The sequence below is a fragment of the Eutrigla gurnardus genome (assembly GCF_963514095.1).
Source record: "Eutrigla gurnardus genome assembly, chromosome: 14".
NCBI lineage: Eukaryota > Metazoa > Chordata > Actinopteri > Perciformes > Triglidae > Eutrigla > Eutrigla gurnardus.
Window position 1 is genome coordinate 26,630,828 of NC_139937.1, and position 20,363 is coordinate 26,651,190.

Here is a 20,363-nt window from a genome sequence, read left to right on the forward strand (position 1 = left end):
GTAGAACTGAACTTCTGAGGGTTTTTACAAACACATAATGAGGGGTGTAAAAGGAAAATGTGATCACACCTCAGAGGAGGAGGGAAGCCTTTTAACATGACACTGATGCCACGTCGATCTCCAGGTGTTTTGTAATGATTGTTTGTCTTGCCTATAAGGATCGTCTCCAGTGACTTTTGGTTGCAAGATAATATTGACTATGTCGTCTTGACAGCCCCTCACCCCGACACACTCCGTCAGCCTCGTGCCTGCAGATGGTGCCGGCTGGCTAATGTCGGGATTTTCCAAAAAGGAAATGTTGGTCACATGGCAGCGTGGGTATAATCTATCCACGAGGTTTAAAACTATCAGCGATCACACACACACACACACATCTGCAGGTACATATGACATGCATTTGAATGGCAGTATATGGAGGGTGCTCTGGTAATAGTTCCAGCCCAGCCGATAGCATGATACTGTCTTTGGTAACATGTGCTTGCCACTGTCCCCAGATTAGCACGCAGGCTTAAAGCTCACAAAGACACTGTGTACAGAACACAGCCTGCTAATACCGTTTCCCTCTATTCTAACCTCCGAACCTGAAACCCTCCAGTCGAGCCCACATCGTGTCCCTGCTTCAGACACAAACGAGGCCGAAGCACATAGAAGCACAGCAGGTGAACGTAATATTCCACCTTAAGTGATTTCTAATGAAGCCACGTCAGATTCACCTCTCTGTGACATCACACAGTGTCAGGACGTGAGTATCTTGCTGTCAACAAAAAGCTAATATTTCAAGCTTCAAATGGGGAACATGTGCTCTTGTATTACATTGCTGAATGTTGTTAAATGTTAGGATATCCTTGTCATCTGCTCGGCAGGTTTGACACATCAAATTGCAGAACAATCAAGTTGTTTTAGGGGAAATTTCCGCTTATTTTTACGGTTTGAATGACGTGATTAAAAAAAATCCATCTGGTGATCGCTGGCAGTTAAAAAACGATCACATTTTTGCACAACTTGTTGCGAAAGCGCCGTTTTGTTTCAACTGTTCAAAAACCCACACAACCCCTAAATATTTGCCGTGGTTGGACATTGTTGGGACACGGCGGTGTGTTTGAGCCCGGCTCCACAGAGAGGTGTCAGCTGTGTGCAGGAAAATAAATTATTTACACCCCCTCCTTCTACTTCAAAGGGCTGGCAGCAACCATTCAACCCCAGATTGGGGGGGCGGGGGTGCTCTGTGTCACCTGCCTCAACACGCCAAAATCAGCAACTTACCTGCTGCATTCAGGTAGCTGCATCTTAGCCTCCTCAGCACGCCGCGTATGGAAGCAGAAGGATTAGCTCTGGGAGATAGGAAGATGCCGAGCTTTACCCAAATGCCCCCGGGGAGCAGAATCCAACAGATTCCCAGACGCCCGTTGCATTGATATATCTGAGATATGTTGCTTTTTAATGATGGGAAGATGAAGCGTGGGGGGGGGGGGGGGGATCCAGTAAGACTACATGTCAGGGAAGATACGAGGTGTTCAGCTAGAAAATCAGGAAGTTCGGCTTGAGCAACACGTCCAGTCCGCTGAATGAACCCTGCCCTGAGGGAGCTGCTGTTTATCTACCCCCCGCCATCACACACACACACACACACATAAAACACACACATAAAACACACACACACAAAAAGCCCTCTAAACTCTCTTAAAGCAAGACAAGTTCAAACATGTGTCCCCTTCACACAATATTCTCACATGGAGGGAGAACATGCCCCCTTGTTGTCAATAAATAACTCATCTGGGGAAATTGGAGTTTGCGTCTCACTTTCATTGTGCGTCTCACTCTCTGCTGCGTCTCACTTTCATTGTGTGTCTCACTCTCTGCTGCACACTCATCCACTCGGGGGGATTGTGACACGACTCTCAGAATTAGCACTCCGATGTTAGGTCACACCGTTTTCAGAATTAGACATTTGCAGTACGCCTTTATTGAGTTCTATTTTCTAGATGTACTCGTGGGATCTTTTAGTCCTTCACACCAATGAGGGATCCACTAATAATCCACCAGCATGCTGCAGGGAGGGATCACAGTGACCAGAGATGACACATAAATCCTTTATCTCCCCCCGACTCCACTGATATTGAGGTATCCCTGTTAGCCTTGTTTGATCAGGTTGTGTGCTGATGCTGTGTGTGTGTGTGTGTGTGTGTGTGTGTGTGTGTGTGTGTGTGTGTGTGTGTGTGTGTGTGTGTGTGTGTGTGTGTGTGGCCATGCGTGACAACAGCAAATGACCACCTATCCATCACTGGAGCTCCGGCCTGAGATTACCACAAGCTCAGCTTTGGCACCAGCTGTGCCAAAGCCTGGAGAAAGAGAAATAACTCGTGTTCAACGCAGAGACATGTATGTGGCAGGAGAGGAATCTGATCTGGATTGTGTTGAACATACCACCGTGATGATAGAGTTTTTAAATGGAAGCATAAAAATTATTGTGGGAAAACCCAGTTAAGAAATCCCCGAGGACTAGAACACAAAAAACCCATCTAAATTCTAATTGTAAACTAGAGAGATCCTTACGTTTCATCTCCCCCTCCAGTTGTCTTTCACTTTGTCTGCTGCTCTAGAATGTGGTTTCGGTGACTTATATTGAGAAAGCAGCGCGCTGCCACAGGAAAGGCATGTCGTTGTATCGAGCAAGTTGCCGTGGGTGGGCCCCGAAAACCCAAGAGAACAGAAGTAACCGTAAACGTGTCCTCTGACGTCCCCACCCTGCCTTAAGCAATGCGTCTAGACCGGCCTCTGGTGAGGCAGGCAGGCGGCGGCCGTAACACGGACCCGGAGAGCAGACGAGATAACCGTTGGAATCACAATCAAACAACACAAAAACCCTCTGCGTTTAATTGGGGCTAAACAAGGCGCTCACAGTGCAGCATGCAATTATGAGATATATGAGGCGGCGGAGCTCTGACCGCGTGCCACACACCAGAAGACCATCTCACCAGATTGGCACCGGGCAGGGACCTACAATGGTTACCGAGCACCGTGCCAAGGCTGTTGGCCTACTTCTACGCTTTCTCTTGACAGTGCAGAGCCAAGACACACACACACAACACACACACCCTTAAGCCAGCCCCTGTTCCTTGAAACAAGCCCACATCCAGGCCACCGTACATTTCAAATCCAGCACATCAGCCCTCAACACAATCGGACAAACGAGGAGGAGCTGCTCCGACGCCCAGTTGACTCTAAAAAAAGGAAACTGAGCAATCAGCAACGCTATTCCTGGTTGCGGACGCCGGCGCTCTCGTTTCCCTCCTCGTTACCCACTTAAAGATGCCTTTTGTTGACAATGTGGGAAAAAAGCTAGACGCGGCGATGACATTCCCGACATGACCTCAATCAAGCGCTCGACGCCCGGAGGCAAATAACAATCCAACGAACTCGCCCGCCGCAGAGAGAACCTCTCTACCCTCATTTCTTAATGAATGCAATTATAGGAGGACAATTGTTTTTACCACTCACTGGCTGTGGCTTCGGCTGGAGAGGGCTTGTTCCAGATTTGCATAAGTCATTTGTTATTATTTAGAGGCAGCAGTCTCTGACCAGAGAAGTGGGCAAAAGGCAGCCAGGGCTTACAAGCTTTAAAGTCAGTTAAACCCCCACCAAGGTAAGCAGTCTGTGGTCATGTGCACCTCCCCCAACCATACACAGGCCCAACTCTCCAAACACAGAAAAGAAACTGTTTGTGGTGCTGAGAGAAGCCAGTGTTATTTAAATGCTGCTTTGTAAACCCAACCTTTGAAAGAATACCTTGCCATTATGGTAAACAGTCCCGGCAGCCTATCATGTCGGTGCATGGCATTTGCTTTAGATAGGCTCTGAGATAAAATGTCAAATAGTAAATCAGACTTGGATATCACACATGAAGCTCCTCCTCCTGCTAACTAGCAGAGAAACCAGCAGGATGGCTGTGCGTCAGTCATGTTAGTGGCCTTCTTAGCAATGGAAATGGAAAATGAGGGAAAAGATAGCATATTTAAGAAACAGGAGATTTAGAGTAGAGGATGTATTCTTCCCAGCAGACCTCCGTGTTGTATCCGTTTGAGCGTTTCCATCCCAGACTGAAAGAAAGTGAGGTTTCCCTTCACCCACAGGTTAAGTTAAGCACTTAGCTAGCTCTCCACAGCCCAGGGGAAGAACTGCAATGAATGGAAAAGCAGGCCACATTTCTATCCAGGCCATCTTTATTGATCCTCAACCCCCCCTTCACAAAGACCATCCCCCCCACCCTCCCATCTTGACCACAAAAAAGGGGACAATATAAACAACCAATAAATAAGAATCTGCGCGATTAAGGCGGTTCTACATCTCCAATAGAACACAGACAGTGTGGACATGTTGGAGTTATACAGCTTCATACAGTAAAAGCAGTAGATTTGTTTGAGAACATCACAACTAAAAAGGCAGCACTTTACCAAAAGTGAACCATTTTATTTAAAATCTTGGATGAGGCTCCCACTCGAAGGAGATATCATTGTACTTCTATCGGTGGCTGACTTGTGATAGAAAAACCCAGGCTGGTTTTTGGGTGACCTTGTCATCTGAGCTTCTTTAAATACTAGGCCAAATAGAATGGGAAGGTAATCACCAAGAGAACTTAATTTAAAATGTTCTCCCCCATCCTACTCTCAGAAAAAAAATCATTAAAACCACTTGATCCCAAAATGGAGACAGTGGTTGTTCTTTATATCAGTTTCTCAGATAGGAATAAATAAATACACCTTTTTTTCCACTGGTAAACTGTCATGGAGTCCGGGCCTGGAGGCAACACAGTGTCATTGTTCAGAGTGGCTTTTCGGAATTTCAGCATTTCTTTATTACATTCATGTCCAGGAAATGGGAGAGGTGGACCCCCGTCCTCGAGGACGCCACCCCTCCAGGTGAGACTCCAGCACTGTCCCTGTGGATATCCAGGGTTCACCACCGGGCCGCAGCCACGGGCTCAGTGGTTCAGAGGACGCGCTCACTAAATTAAAAGTGAAAGATGAGCACTCTTCATCCGCCCTGGACCATTCTCACTCTTCTGTCTCCATTCGTGCACCCCCTTTTTAGCAAAAATCCAGGGTCCTCTCAGCAACTCACAGTGCTGGGCTGCTGTTTGCTCACAAAGTCTGAGATGAAGTCAAACTCGTTCTGGCCCAGGAAGAGTTCCGGCAGCTCCTGGACCCGGTCCAAACCCAGCTCCATGACCAGCGAGGTCAGAACCTCCTCGTCGATCATATCCGCGTCCATGCCGTTCAGGGCCAGCGCCGGCCCGGCCATGTGCTGCATGTTGGCCAGCTGGGCCGGGTTCATGCGGTACTGGCTCGTGGGCCCCATGTGGTTCCCGCCCATCGGCCCCAGTGGATGTCCGTGGTACTGGGTGTTGAGTTTTTGCAGCTGCATGCTAGCCATGAGCTGCTGGGACGTTAGCCCTCCGTTCATGAACTGTTGCTGCTGCTGCGGGTGTTGCTGCTGCTGCTGCTGCGGGTGTTGCTGCTGCTGCTGTGGGTGCTGGGCCTGTTGCTGCTGCGGGTGTTGCTGCTGCTGTGGGTGCTGGGCCTGTTGCTGCTGTGGGTGCTGGGCCTGTTGCTGGTGCTGTTGTTGGTGCTGCTGCTGCTGTGGATGCATGTGATGCTGCTGCTGCTGAGGGTGATGCTGCTGCTGCCCGTTATACATCATGTTACCAGACGGCATCTGGTGGTGACCCATCTGGGCACCGTTCAACTGTCCGTTCATGGGCCCGCCCACCATGCCCTGCTGCCGCTGCCTCATGGCGGTCTCCATGTTGGCCTGGGCGCCGCCGTAGTGCATCATCTGGCCGTTGGGCAGCGCCCGCATGCCCTGCTGGTTGGCGTGCTGCTGGTGACCCGCCTGCAGGCCGCCGTTCATGCCCATCCTGTAACCGTGGAGACTGGCGCCCGCCGAGCTGTGATTCATGGGCATCATCAGATGGTCTGCCATGCCTCCTGTCTGCGAGCAGGAGAGGAAGACAGTTAGATCATTGCATGGGGGGGGGGTCAAAAACACATTTAAGGGGGCTGCAGCTCAGGACACCCCAGCATCAGGTCCATCTTAACCATCTGGGTGGAGATGCACAATGACGTCTCCATGTGTGAAACAGTGCTGTGGTTCTAACCCACTTCTCTGTAGTGACCGAAGAATTCACCTTGCAAACAAACAAAGATCCACCTCATGATAAACCACCGAGAACCATAAACACATCACGTTCTGCCGTTTGGAGCGTGTCTGAGTCTCCTGCTCTCTTTGTGCCATGAACGCCCAGCTCGGAATACAGCTCACATACATTGTTTGGATATTTCCTTCCTCCTCCAGGTAATTCATGCACGACGGGCTCGACAAAGACCCGGAATCACGCGTGCATGTCGGAGTGCATCGCGTCCGTGTTGCATGTCAGCTGAGGAGATGCGTTACATTTTACGCACGTAAGGTTGCAACAAAGAACCCTGACATCATGCAACATCTCCCAACAGCTGAATCACCACATTCTCACCGCGGCGGCGGCGTCACAGCAGCACCAACAAAGGCTTCGGCTGTCTCCGCCTCACTTCGTGCTTTTCCTCGTTTTAATGTTTGCATCCAGTAATCCCCTGCTCGGGTTTAAATAGTATCCATTTTGTTCGATCCCCGAGTTTGAAACATGGTGGTGGGGGAGAGAGCGCAAACAATGGAGCAGCAGCCCCGGAGACCCACCGCACACACACACACACACACACACCGAAAACCCCCAATCCATCCACCAAATCACACCGATACCACCACGTACCGTCTCCGCTCCGTTTTCCAAAGTTGCTCTGCTCCGGCTGCTGCGTGTGAACGCGTCTCGGTCCTCCGGTAACGGCGACGCTGCTGGATCACGGTGTGGACTCCGCGGGGCTGCGCGTCATGCTCGGTGGGGCCGGGGTGCACAAAGACTGCCGCATCAGATCTTGAAACGACTGGCTGTTTTCTGGGTCAACTCAGGGATTATGTACATCTAAAAGCTGAGAGGAAGGCAGCGGAGGGGCGGAGCCTCGGCCCTCCTCTTCTTTGTTCCTATTGGCCCTACTTAATAGAATTGTGCATGGGCGTAGAAGGGAAAAGAAGGGGCTGTTGGAGGAGCTGTGACACAGTAGCCAATTTAAATACCCCCCCCCCCCCCCACACACACACACACACACACACACACTGTTTCTTTTTGAAAGAGTTTGGACATCTTGTTTGTCTTTATAAGTAACTGCTGCTGTGTCGTAATGAAAACACAAGTTTGATCATTATATATATATATATATATATATATATATATATATATATATATATATATATGCATATATAATATATATATTTATTATAATATATATTGTGCACATATTTAGGAGCCAGATGAATTCTGTTTGAACCTCCTCATGTTTTTGGTCCATTGTGCACGTAGGAGTGTCGCCCTGCATGTGCACACTTCATCTCCAAGATCACCGTGGGTCCATGTGACCCGCCGGTCTGCTGTGTGTGAGGGGGGGGCAGAGGAATGTAGCCTGTGCGCTATTCTAGGCCACACTAACTGCAGCGGCAGTGTAACTACTGCTGTGCATGGATGTGTGTGTTTGCTTGGGTTTTACGTGTACAGACTCTGGATGCAGGCATGCGTGTGTGTTTCTGTGTGTGTGTGTGTGTGTGTGTGTGTGGTGTGTGTGTGTGTGTGTGTGTGTGCGTGTAGCTCCACTCTGCAGATGCACAAGTCTCTTGATTGCCCACTTCAGGACAATGACCTCTTGCCTGCAATTGCAAATGAATGGAACCACTTTGGGGGAGAGCGAGTCAATCTATTGTCCCGGGAATTCAACTAGAAATGGACAACCGCTGGCAAGCGTTTGTCATTGTTTGACATTGGCCGGCCACTTTGAAGCTGGTGTTAATAAGCCACTCCCAGGTGTGGGTACGATCTCAGGAAACTCACCCAGCCAGTCGGTGCAAAGAAAACACACACAATCAACATACGTTTGCTGCCTCTTAAAGCAGCAGCGCGTCTCCTTGCAAGGTTACCGTGACAATGTGACAAACAAGCGTTTAAAAATGCATCAAAACTTCTTTATTTTTATCCCCGGAGCGTAGGCAATCACATCGCTGCATCTGTTTACAACAGATAAAAGGATATTAGCATGAAATCACAATCAGCCATGATTGTAGTGGAGCATATGCATTTAGTAATTATATATCCAGTCTTGTTGTAATCAGAGAACAGTATAGGAGAATTGTATTGTGTGTTTGGCATCTCCGGCTATGAGCCTCACACCTCGCCTTGAAACATTTATTGACTTCTGTGCTTTTGCACACGTGTTTTTATTCCAGGGATAAAGGCAGGGAGAGAGGTCATGTGACTGTGTTTATAGGAGCAATAGGGCTGGAAGTATTGCTTCCATTCACGGCTCGGACGCACCCCTGTGCCACACTGTAAAACATGCCATAAAAACGCTGGATTTCACGCAGGTTTCACGCTCTAAACACAGACGTGGAATTAGTAGCTTTGCTTGTTTGTGTTCTCAGCAAAGCTTTTCTCCGACCTTTGATGAGTTCTCCCTGCAAAAGGCCTCAGTGTTCCTCGTTGACTCCTCCTTAATGGACAACAACATATGTTTCTGTATCTACCTACCGATATTCCTGTAAGCGTCTGAGGCGAGGGCACCACCTCTGGCTAACCTTCGTCGTTGTTATGAAAGACATCTCATCACGTCTCGATGCCACTTTCAGGCCGCCCACGTCAGAATTCAAGGGAGCCAGCGGTCTCCTCGGACTGTGCAAGCGTCCCCCGGGAGAAAGGCAGCGTCGTGGAGGGAACGTCTGATATGCGTTGGTGCAGCAGAAGAGTATAGAAACAACACTACCGAAACCAAAGAAGAAGAAAATGGTGGAACAAGTTCTTCCATGTGGCAGCCGGTCAACATACTTACCGTTGCACCTGAAACTTAGGAGTCCTCCTAATATATTGTACACTTCCATAACAACTTCATTACTTCTTGCAATGAGTCTTACCTTAACTCACTCTGCAGTGAGATCACTTTCTATGATCTGCAGGCTGAGATGAGTGTCTTATTCTGTCTACAGACATTTCAATGGACAGCTCTTTGAGCTACGGTAATCGTCCTGCAGTGGACACCGAACTGATCGCCTGAGTCATCTTTAATCTCCGTCACCATCCACTAAGGAGCAGCTGACTCCATTCCACCTACCCGACTAATCCTCCCAACACAGTGTCTGCCAGCAATTACTGGCAATGCATATAGAGCCGTATGGCTGCTGCAGACATGTGCGTTTATATGGTGGAACCATATGGCTGAGTTCTCAGGAAGTGCTGTGGCATCCTAACATAGGATGCCGCAGCATATATATATATATATATATATATATATATATATATATATATATATATATATATATGTGTGTGTGTGTTCTCAGATAGAACCAATATACAGTATGTGTTTTTTAATACCTGTGTGTTTGACTGTTTAGTGGGCTTTGTGTTCCAGCAGGATATTGGAATTATAAATACTCAAAGCTACTAATTACTACAGCTTCTAATTTCTAAAAAAAGCATAAATCAGCTCTGATATTCTCAGGAGTCATAATCAACCAAAAGCTCGAAACATATAAACGGATAGCAACATTTCTCAAAACGTCCCAGACGTTTGTAAACTCAAGACGTGGATGAACTATGAGCTGCTTTCAGCCTGTTCTCTTATAACGGCCACGCAGCATCGACATGAATGGACAATGACTTGAAACAGGACAAAGTGCGTCCTAGCGTGCACATTCCCGTGAGATGTGAAACCAAAAGTCAGTTTCAGTCTCTCTCTCTCTCTCTCTCTCTGTGTGGGGGAGGGTTGTTATTGTTCTGGTAAATGACAGACTCTCTATAAATACTCCCAAGGCTTCCTTCTCCGCCTCAACCACCAATCAACAGTCAGCGTTGAGCCCAGCAGCTGAGAGGCAGCAATAAGCCTGAGTCAAGGCTGGCGGGGGAGGGCCTGACTCCAACATGCGGTGGTGTGGGGAGGTGGGTGAGAGACTTTGTGAGTGAGGGAGGGGGAGAAACCTGGTAACTGCCACTACGGTGCTGAGGCTCCAGTGAAAGTAGTGATCTGGAGGAGGGGGGTGGGGTGTTTGGAACGTACCACTCCGACATCTTCTATTCTTCTTCTATGTGAAGTCAGTGATACACTCGTTGGCTTGTTTGCACACTTTATTTGGTGCCATTGAAGCCTGATCTCTATATGAACCAACTACACATAAACAAGATCCACCAATAGGGTTCAGTAAGAACGGGCTCATCGTTTCGTCTGTCTGGAGAAAATGAGGCCAATCCTATTAGACTGGGCAATATAATCGAAATCAATATCACTGTAAGATAATTTCCCCAATATCTGTATAAAGCAATCACATGCTTAACGATGTTCCACTGTTATGAATTACAAAGCACATAACTCTACACACATGTACAACATTTTAATTACAACTCATTTGAATGAATAGATTTATTTCTGTAATTTTCTTAATCATATTGTCAAGACGTGATAGTAACATTAAATGATTGCCCCCGACTCGCAATCATGCAAGAAAATCCAAGTGAAATGTTTGCAGAATCAAAGCATTCAATTACAGTCATTTTGATGAAATGTTTATGGATAATTGGTTAAAGTACGATATAGAGCAGGTTTTGCTCTCTCTCAGTAAACTTGAAATGTTCCTAGTTGTTCTGAACGGCCACACTTGAACACACATGAGTTTATTCTTCCACCACTGTCTCGGTGTGAGGAGCCGTCACACTTATCCCACATATCGACGTGGCGGACGGTCGCTGCCATCAACTTTTCATTGATTGATTGTGTTTCCCTGATTTTGTTTCATGTTGTCGTCCGGAGGGTTGTTTTGTTGTCAATGGGCGGCAACTGCACTTCATTGTGTTGCATAATGAGAATAAACGACCGTTGAATTGCTATCCTTGGATTTCCACTGCGTGGTTCTGCATGGCTCGACTTGTTCGGAGTGTTCTTTTTTGGCTAAAAATGTGGATAGTGCCTGGTATTTTTTTTGTTGGAGGAGATCGAAGACTACAAACAGCTGAAAGGTCAGAGAGAGTAAGGATGGCTGTAGCTCGGTGTGTGGAACAGGTCGTCCTTCAACCACAAGGTTGCCGCTTCGATCCCCCACCTCCTACTGTCCTTGAGTGAGACACGGAATCTCAAGTTGCTCCCCTTTTACAGCAGCCACGGCTCCTAAAATCCTTAGGATGGGTTAGATGCATCACATTTCATGTGTCTGTGTGTATAGAATCATGTATAGAATGAAAATGAAACAGGTTTTAAAAGATGGCCATGTTGAAGATGATTTCACTTCGAGGAGCTGAACCAGGCGGTATTCCTTCAGTGAGGCAGGGTTTAAACTTCTCAAGCTCTCTTTGTCATTCCTCCCCCAACGAGGTCTGTAGCACAACGCTGTGATCGCCTCAGAGGACAACTGTCTGGTTATGCACCGTTTCATTCATTCTACCCCCCCCTTCTGTGTGCCAGCAGGCTTTCCAAGTAAAAGTGTGGCGTTTCAGTAGGTATGAACACTTCTGCCTGTAGAGGTGGTCAGATGACATGTCGTATGACTTTGTTGAAGCACACTGAGGCCTTCAGTGGTGGTAGGAATGCAGAGTTCCTGTTAGCTGAGCGATGCGAGACCATGAAGAGATGTCTGAGGGCACCAGATAGCCGCTGAAACAACTTCCCCTGCTCCAGCTGAGAATCCCCAGCGTACTTATCACCATAGCAGAGAGACGTGATAAGTAGTATTAGTGCCTGCAGGTGTTCATACTCCCCAACGCTGACTTAATGCAAGCTATACAAACAGACTGGAGTTGACTCCCCCTGGTTTGGTGTTGCCCAATCTTGGCTTGTTACTAAGCGATGTCATGTCATTTCCAGCCGCCGCCGTAGCCGCCGCCGTAGCCTCCGCCTGCATTTTCAACCAACGCACCGTTCACCAGCATTCACTAGCCTGAGGGATCATTGTCGACACAAACACTAATCATGTCCCCTTCACTGCACTTCCTGCCTTACAGCCGCTGATGACGTTTACCAGTTACCTCCATGAATGTGCAGGAGTGGGGGGGGGGGGGGCTGGACAACAAGAGCAACCTGACAAACAAGTAGCTGGGAGGAGGGAGGGAGTAGGGAGAGAGTGGGAGTGACGATGTGAAGAATGACCTATTAATCATTCATTATCTCCCAGCACTGTTAATGAGGTGACGACTCTTAAATAATTAGCAATGTGACCCGAGCATATTTCCATAGCAGTAGCCTAAGGACATGGAGGGCATTAGGGACGAGTGGGGAAGGGAATATGGGATGCACCAGGCACCGGAAAAAAAAGAAAAGAGCAGCCCCCCCCCACACCAGCTTAGCAAACAATCACTATCCTGATAGGGGGCTCTGGGAGGCATGGGCCGAGCAGGAGAGATAATGAAGCCTTATGCAATATTGAGACAAGAATGAGCCTTGGAGGAAATAAGACATTGAAATACTTCTGTCTATATGTAGTGGGCGTTTAAGTTGTTCACCCAGCAGCCGTCATTATCCGGCTGTCTCATTTCAAGAGGGCCGGCCGGGCCTTCAGGCCCTTCCTAACACACAAGTCAACAGGGAGCTGTGGCCGGCTCGCACCCGGCCTGCCATGGGCCCATTCATCTTGCACAAAACACACAAAAGAGCAGACCATGAGCCACATTCTTGACATCCAACCTCATCACCCCCACTACCCCTCCCACCCCCCTGCCCTGACTAGCGCCCCTCCCCCCCAGTGCCTCGCACCAGCCAGGGCAGACAGGAGCTGCTATGCTACACTACCTAACTGGCTGGCTGGTTGGAGTTGTTTGGTGGAGGAAGGGATGCATGGAGGGGGGAGGGGGGGCAGGGATGTTTTCTCTTCAGTCAGCTAATTGACTCACAGATGTCAGGAGGAGTCGGTTTGTGGCGGAGCTAAAGCACCCTGTGACACTTTCCCCCCCTCCATCGACAAACATAACACCCGTGCACGCGCACACACACACACACACACACACACACACACACGTATACCTGTGGCCTTACCATCTGTTCTCTCTCACACACACTTCTTCAGTAAACAGGTAGGGGGAAAGGGATCGGGGCTTTTTTCTTTCTTTTTTTTCACTTCTCCAAATAAATCTCAAGGTGTAAATATGACAGTGAGCTGTAAGGTAGATCCGCCTGTAGCACGACCCCACAAACAAAAACACCGGGAACTAACAGCTTTTATACAGTCCGGAGCGGTCTGGGCATAATTTCATCTTGCTGTTTACCATCTGGGGAGCCTCTCTGGCTGTCAGGCTAAAGCAGGTCTCATCTACTGATACATCGGTGCAATAACACTCGAGGCAATCCAAACGGCCGTACAACCTATGATGTGACCTATTTTACACCGAGGTTTCATGTCATGCCATGTTTGCACACTGCGTTTCTGCTCCTGCATGTACGCCACTGCAGAATTCAAATGTCTCCTGAACAGCCAAACCTCTCACAGCTGTGTGTGTGTGTGTGTGTGTGTGTGTGTGTGTGTGTGTGTGTGTGTGTGTGTGTGTGTGTGTGTGTGTGTGTGTGTGTGTGTGTGTGTGTGTGTGCACACATCTGTCATCACGTCCGTGTGTTTGTGTGTTTCCAACTCGACTGCTAAACAGCTGAGCCCCAAATTGAAAGTCAGCGCTGTCATTCCCCTATATTTACCAAATGAGTCACTCACAGCAGAAATCTGTTTGGACACAGTTAGTATTCAAGCAGTTTGGTTACAACATCGTTGACAGCAGCAAAATAATTAGAGAGGGAAAATGTGGGTGAATGAGGAAAATATTGCAGCGATGGACTGCTTATGCGATGCAGCGGGGTAAGATTTGGCTACCGTCGGTCTCTGGGGTGGTGACGAGGATGTACAACCAGGCTGTAAAAGTCACAATGCTGCATCTTTTTAGGAGCGTATGCGATAACAAGTCGAGAGATCTGTACTTTTTCTGAGATATTCATCCTCCAGAGGGACCTTCAGGAGAGCACGATCACGCTGTGCTACCAAGAAAACACAAATCCTGCATTATTGAGCTCTGTGGCTGGGTGAAGTTCCCCCCTTTGTCCACAGGTCTTTGTCATGAGGACAGTTGAGCCGGAGCCGTATCCGGGCCGGATCCCGGCTCTGGCGCCGAGCCGAATCCCCCCTCCGAGCCGTATCCCGGTCCGAGCCGAATCCCCCCTCCGAGCCGTATCCCGGTCCGAGCCGAATCCCCCCTCCGAGCCGTATCCCGGTCCGAGCCGAATCCCCCCTCCGAGCCGGATCCCGGTCCGAGCCGCACGCTGACAGCCAGACGGCCCCTCAAGGAAACGGCTCGTTCTCCTTCCTGACCAGGGGAGCCCTATCTGCGTTACACCGCCGTGGCGTCTAAACGTTGAGCAATGTCCCGGCGAGCACATGTCTTAGCGGGTTAACACATATGCTGTACACGCACACACACACACACACACACACAGGCCAATCCACTGCCTGCTAGAGCTGTCTATAGTCGGCCTGTCCTCTTCCTGTTTTTCCACTCACCCACACTGTTGTCACTCTGGCCAGGAAGCTGTGGGAGAGATACGCATGACAAAGTCTCTCTTTATTAAATTGGCAGAGTGTCTGTAGTGCTTTTGGACTCCCTGTGTGTGTGTGTGTGTGTGTGTGTTTGAGAGAGAGAGAGAGAGAGAGAGAGAGAGAGAGAGAGAGAGAGAGAGAGAGAGAGAGAGGACTGCACTGGAGGGATGGGGGTGGGGACCTAAGCCAAGGCCTAGAGGCTTATCCAAGATCCACTCTAGCCTCATCCCTGGAAATTGCTGTTTGAAACCATGAATCAAGAATGGAGAATACAGAATAAACAATATCCAACCAGCTTTTAATTATTGTTCATTAAGCAACTGATTGCACGTCTAGTCACAACGTCATCAGGCTCCCAGCACCACCTGATTTGAAAAAACAAATTTCCATGTGTCTATTTCTGACCTGGCACAGGCTGCTCTCACTCAGCTTTCGTACTAAAAAGTACGAAAAGTAAAGTGAGTGATTTTCTACGTATTACACAGAGCCGTAGTCACGTAAACGATGCGCTTTCTGCTGGTAGTTAGAGACCATCAGACCTAAACCTGACCATAACATCCGGGGGGCTAGCCGGCGACCGCAAGATTGCCGGCTTGATCCCAGGCTCCTCCGATTCTAACCCTAACCAACAAATGAAAGATCGTATACATTCACTGAAGAATTAGTATGAGAACAAAATGCATATTTTTCGCTAGGAATGTCATCAAAACGTACTTTAATGCCGAAACAGCTTTAAAATGCTGCATTATGCTGAATTTTCCATTATGAATGAAAGGAATGGAAGCCATTTTTCACTGCAGGGAATCGCGCATGCACACTGGCGTCATTTCGATGTTCGTAGGATAAAACACGAAAAAATTGTGCATAACTTTTCGTACGTTTCCATACGAAAATTCATGAGAATACGTTGCCTGGCAACACAGCGACTCTTGAAATTGTTTATTTTCATCATTTTTTTATGTCTTTTTGGGCTGAAAAACTCTTCATACCAAACTATAGTATTTGACTTTGAACCCAGGAAGTCATGTGTACATTTGACGGGACGAGCTCATTTCAAAGTTAAGTTTCAACTCCTTTAACAGTTCTAATGCTTTAATAATACTTCTGAACTAGTTTACATAAAACCAAACTAGGTATGAAAATATCGGCCTTTTAAAATCATCACAGAAATATCTGTGTAAATATCTATAATCTGAATTCAATAAATGAAAACAAACATAATGCCAAATAAATTGTATTATTAATAAACTGTATTTTCCTAAAGGAAACATGGGTCTGGGTTGGGTTCAAATCAAACATATTTTGCATTCGGGGACATGTTTCACTTCAGAGCAAACTGCACACTCAAATATGTGTTGGCCATTTAGTGCTTTTAACCTTTTGTGGAGTTATTTTTCTCCCTTCACTGTGGCTCAAGCTTCCACTTGTATGAAACATGACATTGTGGTTCCCTGTGCGCTGGCAGCTAACAGCTGTGTACAGTCTCCACGTCCATGTGCGGGAGATAACGACAGGGAGGACAGAGGACAAGATAAGACATTGTGCTCTGCGGTCAGGGAGTACGCCCTCCTGCCTCCTCCTGCCTCCTCCTTCTCCCTCCTCTCCTCGGCTCCTCTTATCTGCTGCCTCTGTCTTGACCTCCACCCGGCTGCATGGTGTTTAGTCAGCGGACAAAACAACATGGGACTGGAACCAGTACAAGTGAACTCTGTTCAGAACATTCTCCAGAGCGATCTGCTCAGGAACAAGTGGAGAATGTTTTCATGCTGCTGTGTTCTCATCGAGGTTGCATAACAGACAGCCTTCATAGGGGATTGATTGGCTAGTAGAGTAGCGGCTGCTCGGCTGCATGCTGAGGATTTATTATTGAAGACGTTTACCTCAAACATCTGGTGAGACGTTTCATGTAACATGCACGGCCCTCGAAGCAGGATGCACTTTGTTAGCAGTCTCTGATCACTGTTACTGCAGCGGGTTCAGCCGACATGCTAGTGCAGGAAAAAATGGCTGATTTATGACCAAAATAACATTTCACTGCACGTTTAGTGGCTCATCTTTTTATGACAGCTTTCTATACTCCCCATTACAGTTCGCTTCACTGCACGTTAGCCTTTTCCTTATTCAACACCAGTGCATAATCACTTGATTAACTTGTTTAGCTGCTGCTTTAAATTGAGAATGCACGTATCAACACAGTAATCATGCATTTCACTTTGATGTCTTATTTGCATTCTTCTTTCCTCCACTATTTTACAAAAGACAGTTAACTTGCTGAAGTTGTGAGAAACTGTCAAATATGACTTTCTAAATCTTGAATTTAGATGGGGGGGAATGAATAAGTCGGGAACTAGGCGCTGAAGATGAACTGATACAACGTGGAAAATCAATACAAGAGGCTTAGATACAGTAACGGAGATATAGATCTCTGAATCTGATGCAGATTATGAGGGGAATCATTCAAACATCTTCACATCCGTCATGAACCGACAGTCAGAATGTGATGCACGTTATCTGTGTGTGTGAGTGGAGAGAAGACGAGTTATTGTCGAGGGGAACTAGCCAGTAAGTCGTATGCATGCGGCCACTAGGGGAGCTAGTGAGGTAACAGGCTATGAAGGGTCGCGGCTACCTTCTTTGGCTTGTTCGCTTCATGTTAGCAAATGCTAGAAAGATTGCTTGCATTGTGTCCATCTGCTAGAATCTCCTCTGGGTCCTAGTGTCCAACTTCCACACTAAGGCAGCAGCTAACTGAGTACCGATGGTGGCAACACAATGATGGCTGGAAAGTGAAGCCAAAGCTGAAGTGCCTTAAGCTTGCATTCTTTCTGCTGGCCACCAGGGTGTGAAATAAGTCAGATTGCATGGAAGTCAATGAGAAAATGATGACTTTTCACTGGATTTTTTAGCTCAGTAAACACTGTTGACATGAGTTTATGGTCTTAATCTGAATCTGAGTTTTATCGAACTGTATTGGATAGTTTCATGGGTCTTAATGGTCAATCAATGGTGAATCGTCTTGATTGATATACGATATTGTCTCATATCGATTGCAGGCCTCTGAGTCACATTGTATCATGGCAGACTTTGCAATATCAACAACTATCATATTGTCACCCAAAGAATTGTATTGTGATGATTTACACCCTTCCAGCTTTACACTGGCATGTCTGAATCTCACACCAACCACCTGCAGTGCTTCTGCTGTATACAAACATAGAGATATGTTCTGATGTTGTAACTACCAACTACAAACGGCTGTGAGTCAGCATATACGACTTCCAACGTAGAGTCATGGTTTTTGAATTGAAAGAAACCATATGGTCATATTCACGTTTCACCGATGTTGGAACGCTGCTGGGCTCGTAGCTGTGGTTGTGTGTGCTTATTTCCCACTGGTGACAAATAACAAGTAACTGTTTTCACATAGGGGGAAAGATGGAAAAACCCTGTTAACATTTAAAAAAGCTTTCGTGTACTTGACTGTAACAAGAAAGAAGAATTCCATTCAATGGTTTATTAGATTCTTTTTTAATGATCACCAAGAACAATAATTAGGTATCACTTATCCATAGAAACCACCTGTTATAAAGAATATTGTGAAACATTGTTAAACGAGAAACAGGCAGGGAATTGTTCAGAAAATCTTTATTCCTTCTGATACGTAGCAAAATATTTTGAACTGCTGCAGTACGTATGTTTGAAAGAAACATGGTCTAATGGTGCACTTAACCAACCCCTTCATTTTCAAGTCTTGAACTCTTGAATGTAATTCAAGTGACTTGGCAGGGTTCTCCATTAGACATTATGACTCATAAGAAACTAATCACAATGTATGCTCATTCATCGTGTAAGTGAGTCTTAGCTGGTCAGAGTGCCTCAACGGATCTGGAAGAAGGAATCCCTGCTGTCACAAGCTATTTAGTAGACGTTGGTCGACCACTTCTGAGGGCAGAACTGCTTCTATCTGCTCTGAATCGCTATAATTAAAAGTGGGGCATGAGGCCTGCAATCATAGCCTCCCCTGTGCCACACTGCCTCTCTGAACGTTATGCAGGATCGCTGGCAAATGCATGAGCGAAAAGGCGATTCGAGGAGGGATTCTATCCCCTTTATTAGCAGAATGACCATAATTAATTGTTATGCCATACGCATCACCCCCCTCCCCTCTCGATCCCCTAGAAGCCGAGAAAGCGTAGGGCAGATGGGTTGTTTGGTTGAATATGTTAGTCCAGTCTGCATGACTCATGGATCCCTCATCCGGCTGAAGGTTTATTGTAGTGTATTGATGAATCCATGGCGCCGCCTGTGTTGCTGAAGTAACAACTTTCTTCATAGCCTTACCCACTTTGAGTTATTCTCTCTTGGAACGTAAGTCCCGCCAGGAATCTGTTTCCTGTAATACCAGTATAAGTATATCGCATACATGCATCGCACCATCAGGTGAAAGCAGGCGGGAGGGAGGGCGGACGGACGTGACTTTGTTCTTATTCTTAAGGCCTTTTCTTTAGTCATGAATACTTGCAGCAGTGAAAAGGTACAGGTCACACATGAACAAAGCTGTCAACCAATAACGTGTGGAACGGACATATTCAAAATGTACTCTATAGTGTACAACAACAGTACCTCTGTAGTGCCAAGTATATATTACTCCTTTAAACCGAGACAAAGGTTGTGCATAACAAATCCACTCCTTATCTAACCTCACTTCTTATCTTACCTTTCACAATAAAAGCCCTAGACACAGACACTGCGTATCTGTTTGCCAGAGGGAATTCAAATTCACATTGTGATAAATGAAACTCAATGAAATTAGACTTTACAACTATTTGCTTCAGACAGACTGCCAAACGCTGATCTGGATCAATGGGGTCCCGATAGTTGGTCCTCTATTCGAACATGTTATTATTCATGTCATTTTCATTGCTGCCAGTATAATTCATTTTGATGCGAAATATCCGCATGTGACTATTTGACATTTTGGTGTTGTTTATGCATCATGTCCTCGGTGCACAAAGGCCGGTCTTTATAGCGACAACCGGATGCTTGCTAAATCAAAAAGGGGCAGCAATCAGTCACTGGCTTTCCACTCCACAAATTTACCAGTTATTTTACTTTTTGTACCAGCTGGCTCAGCGAATATTGTTATGCAGAAGATGAAACGACTTCACACCTCCAGTTGCATTTTGGGAGGCGTGAAGTGTATTCAAGAAAATGGTGAGACAAGGTCAGTTTGGCATTTGTGCCAAGGGGAAGATTACAGTGGAATCTATTCTGGAGTCAGCTTTCGTGACTCCACTTCCTTCCAGAAATCATGCTGTTGTTGATGATTCCGCCACGAGGAACTGAAACACCTACACAAACCAAACACCAACACTTTTGAAATGTTTTTGCAGTTTAGAGCTGTGGGGGGAAAAAACCACTGCAGCTGCTCTCTTTCCTAAACATGCTGCCGAAATCATGGAGAATGAACTATAGGTTTGGTGATCCACGCTGGACAATGACGTCCTTATTTGACTTTGACGGCAATTCAACCATCAGAGCAGAGCTTTGTCAGTCCTCACCCCCCAAAAAAGACAATGATGGCATTATCGCTGAAATGGGATGAGGTGCCACAAGCTGCCTCCTGCGGGGATTTCCTGGCGGTGTGGCGATCAGGACACACACTTCCTTACACAAACAGAAAT

At 46.9% G+C, this 20,363-nt stretch overlaps 2 protein-coding genes across 2 annotated transcripts in view; one reads left to right on the forward strand and one right to left on the reverse strand.

Moving 5' to 3' along the window:
- cadm4 (cell adhesion molecule 4) overlaps positions 1-20,363 on the forward strand; it is a 216,598-nt gene that overhangs the window by 60,325 nt on the left and 135,910 nt on the right. The gene's annotated exons all lie outside the window — the stretch shown is intronic.
- cited4b (Cbp/p300-interacting transactivator, with Glu/Asp-rich carboxy-terminal domain, 4b) lies at positions 4,221-6,994 on the reverse strand. The gene is made up of 2 exons (XM_084027719.1): positions 6,803-6,994; positions 4,221-5,988 (listed from the first exon to the last, which is right to left on the reverse strand). Exon 2 carries the CDS (start codon positions 5,977-5,979, stop codon positions 5,107-5,109), a length of 873 nt encoding a protein of 290 aa, XP_083883845.1. The 5' UTR covers positions 5,980-5,988; positions 6,803-6,994; the 3' UTR covers positions 4,221-5,106.

Bases quoted from the DNA above. Each gene is read 5' to 3' on its own strand.
- cited4b (XM_084027719.1), bottom strand. From the start codon at position 5,979: ATGGCAGACCATCTGATGATGCCCATGAATCACAGCTCGGCGGGCGCC.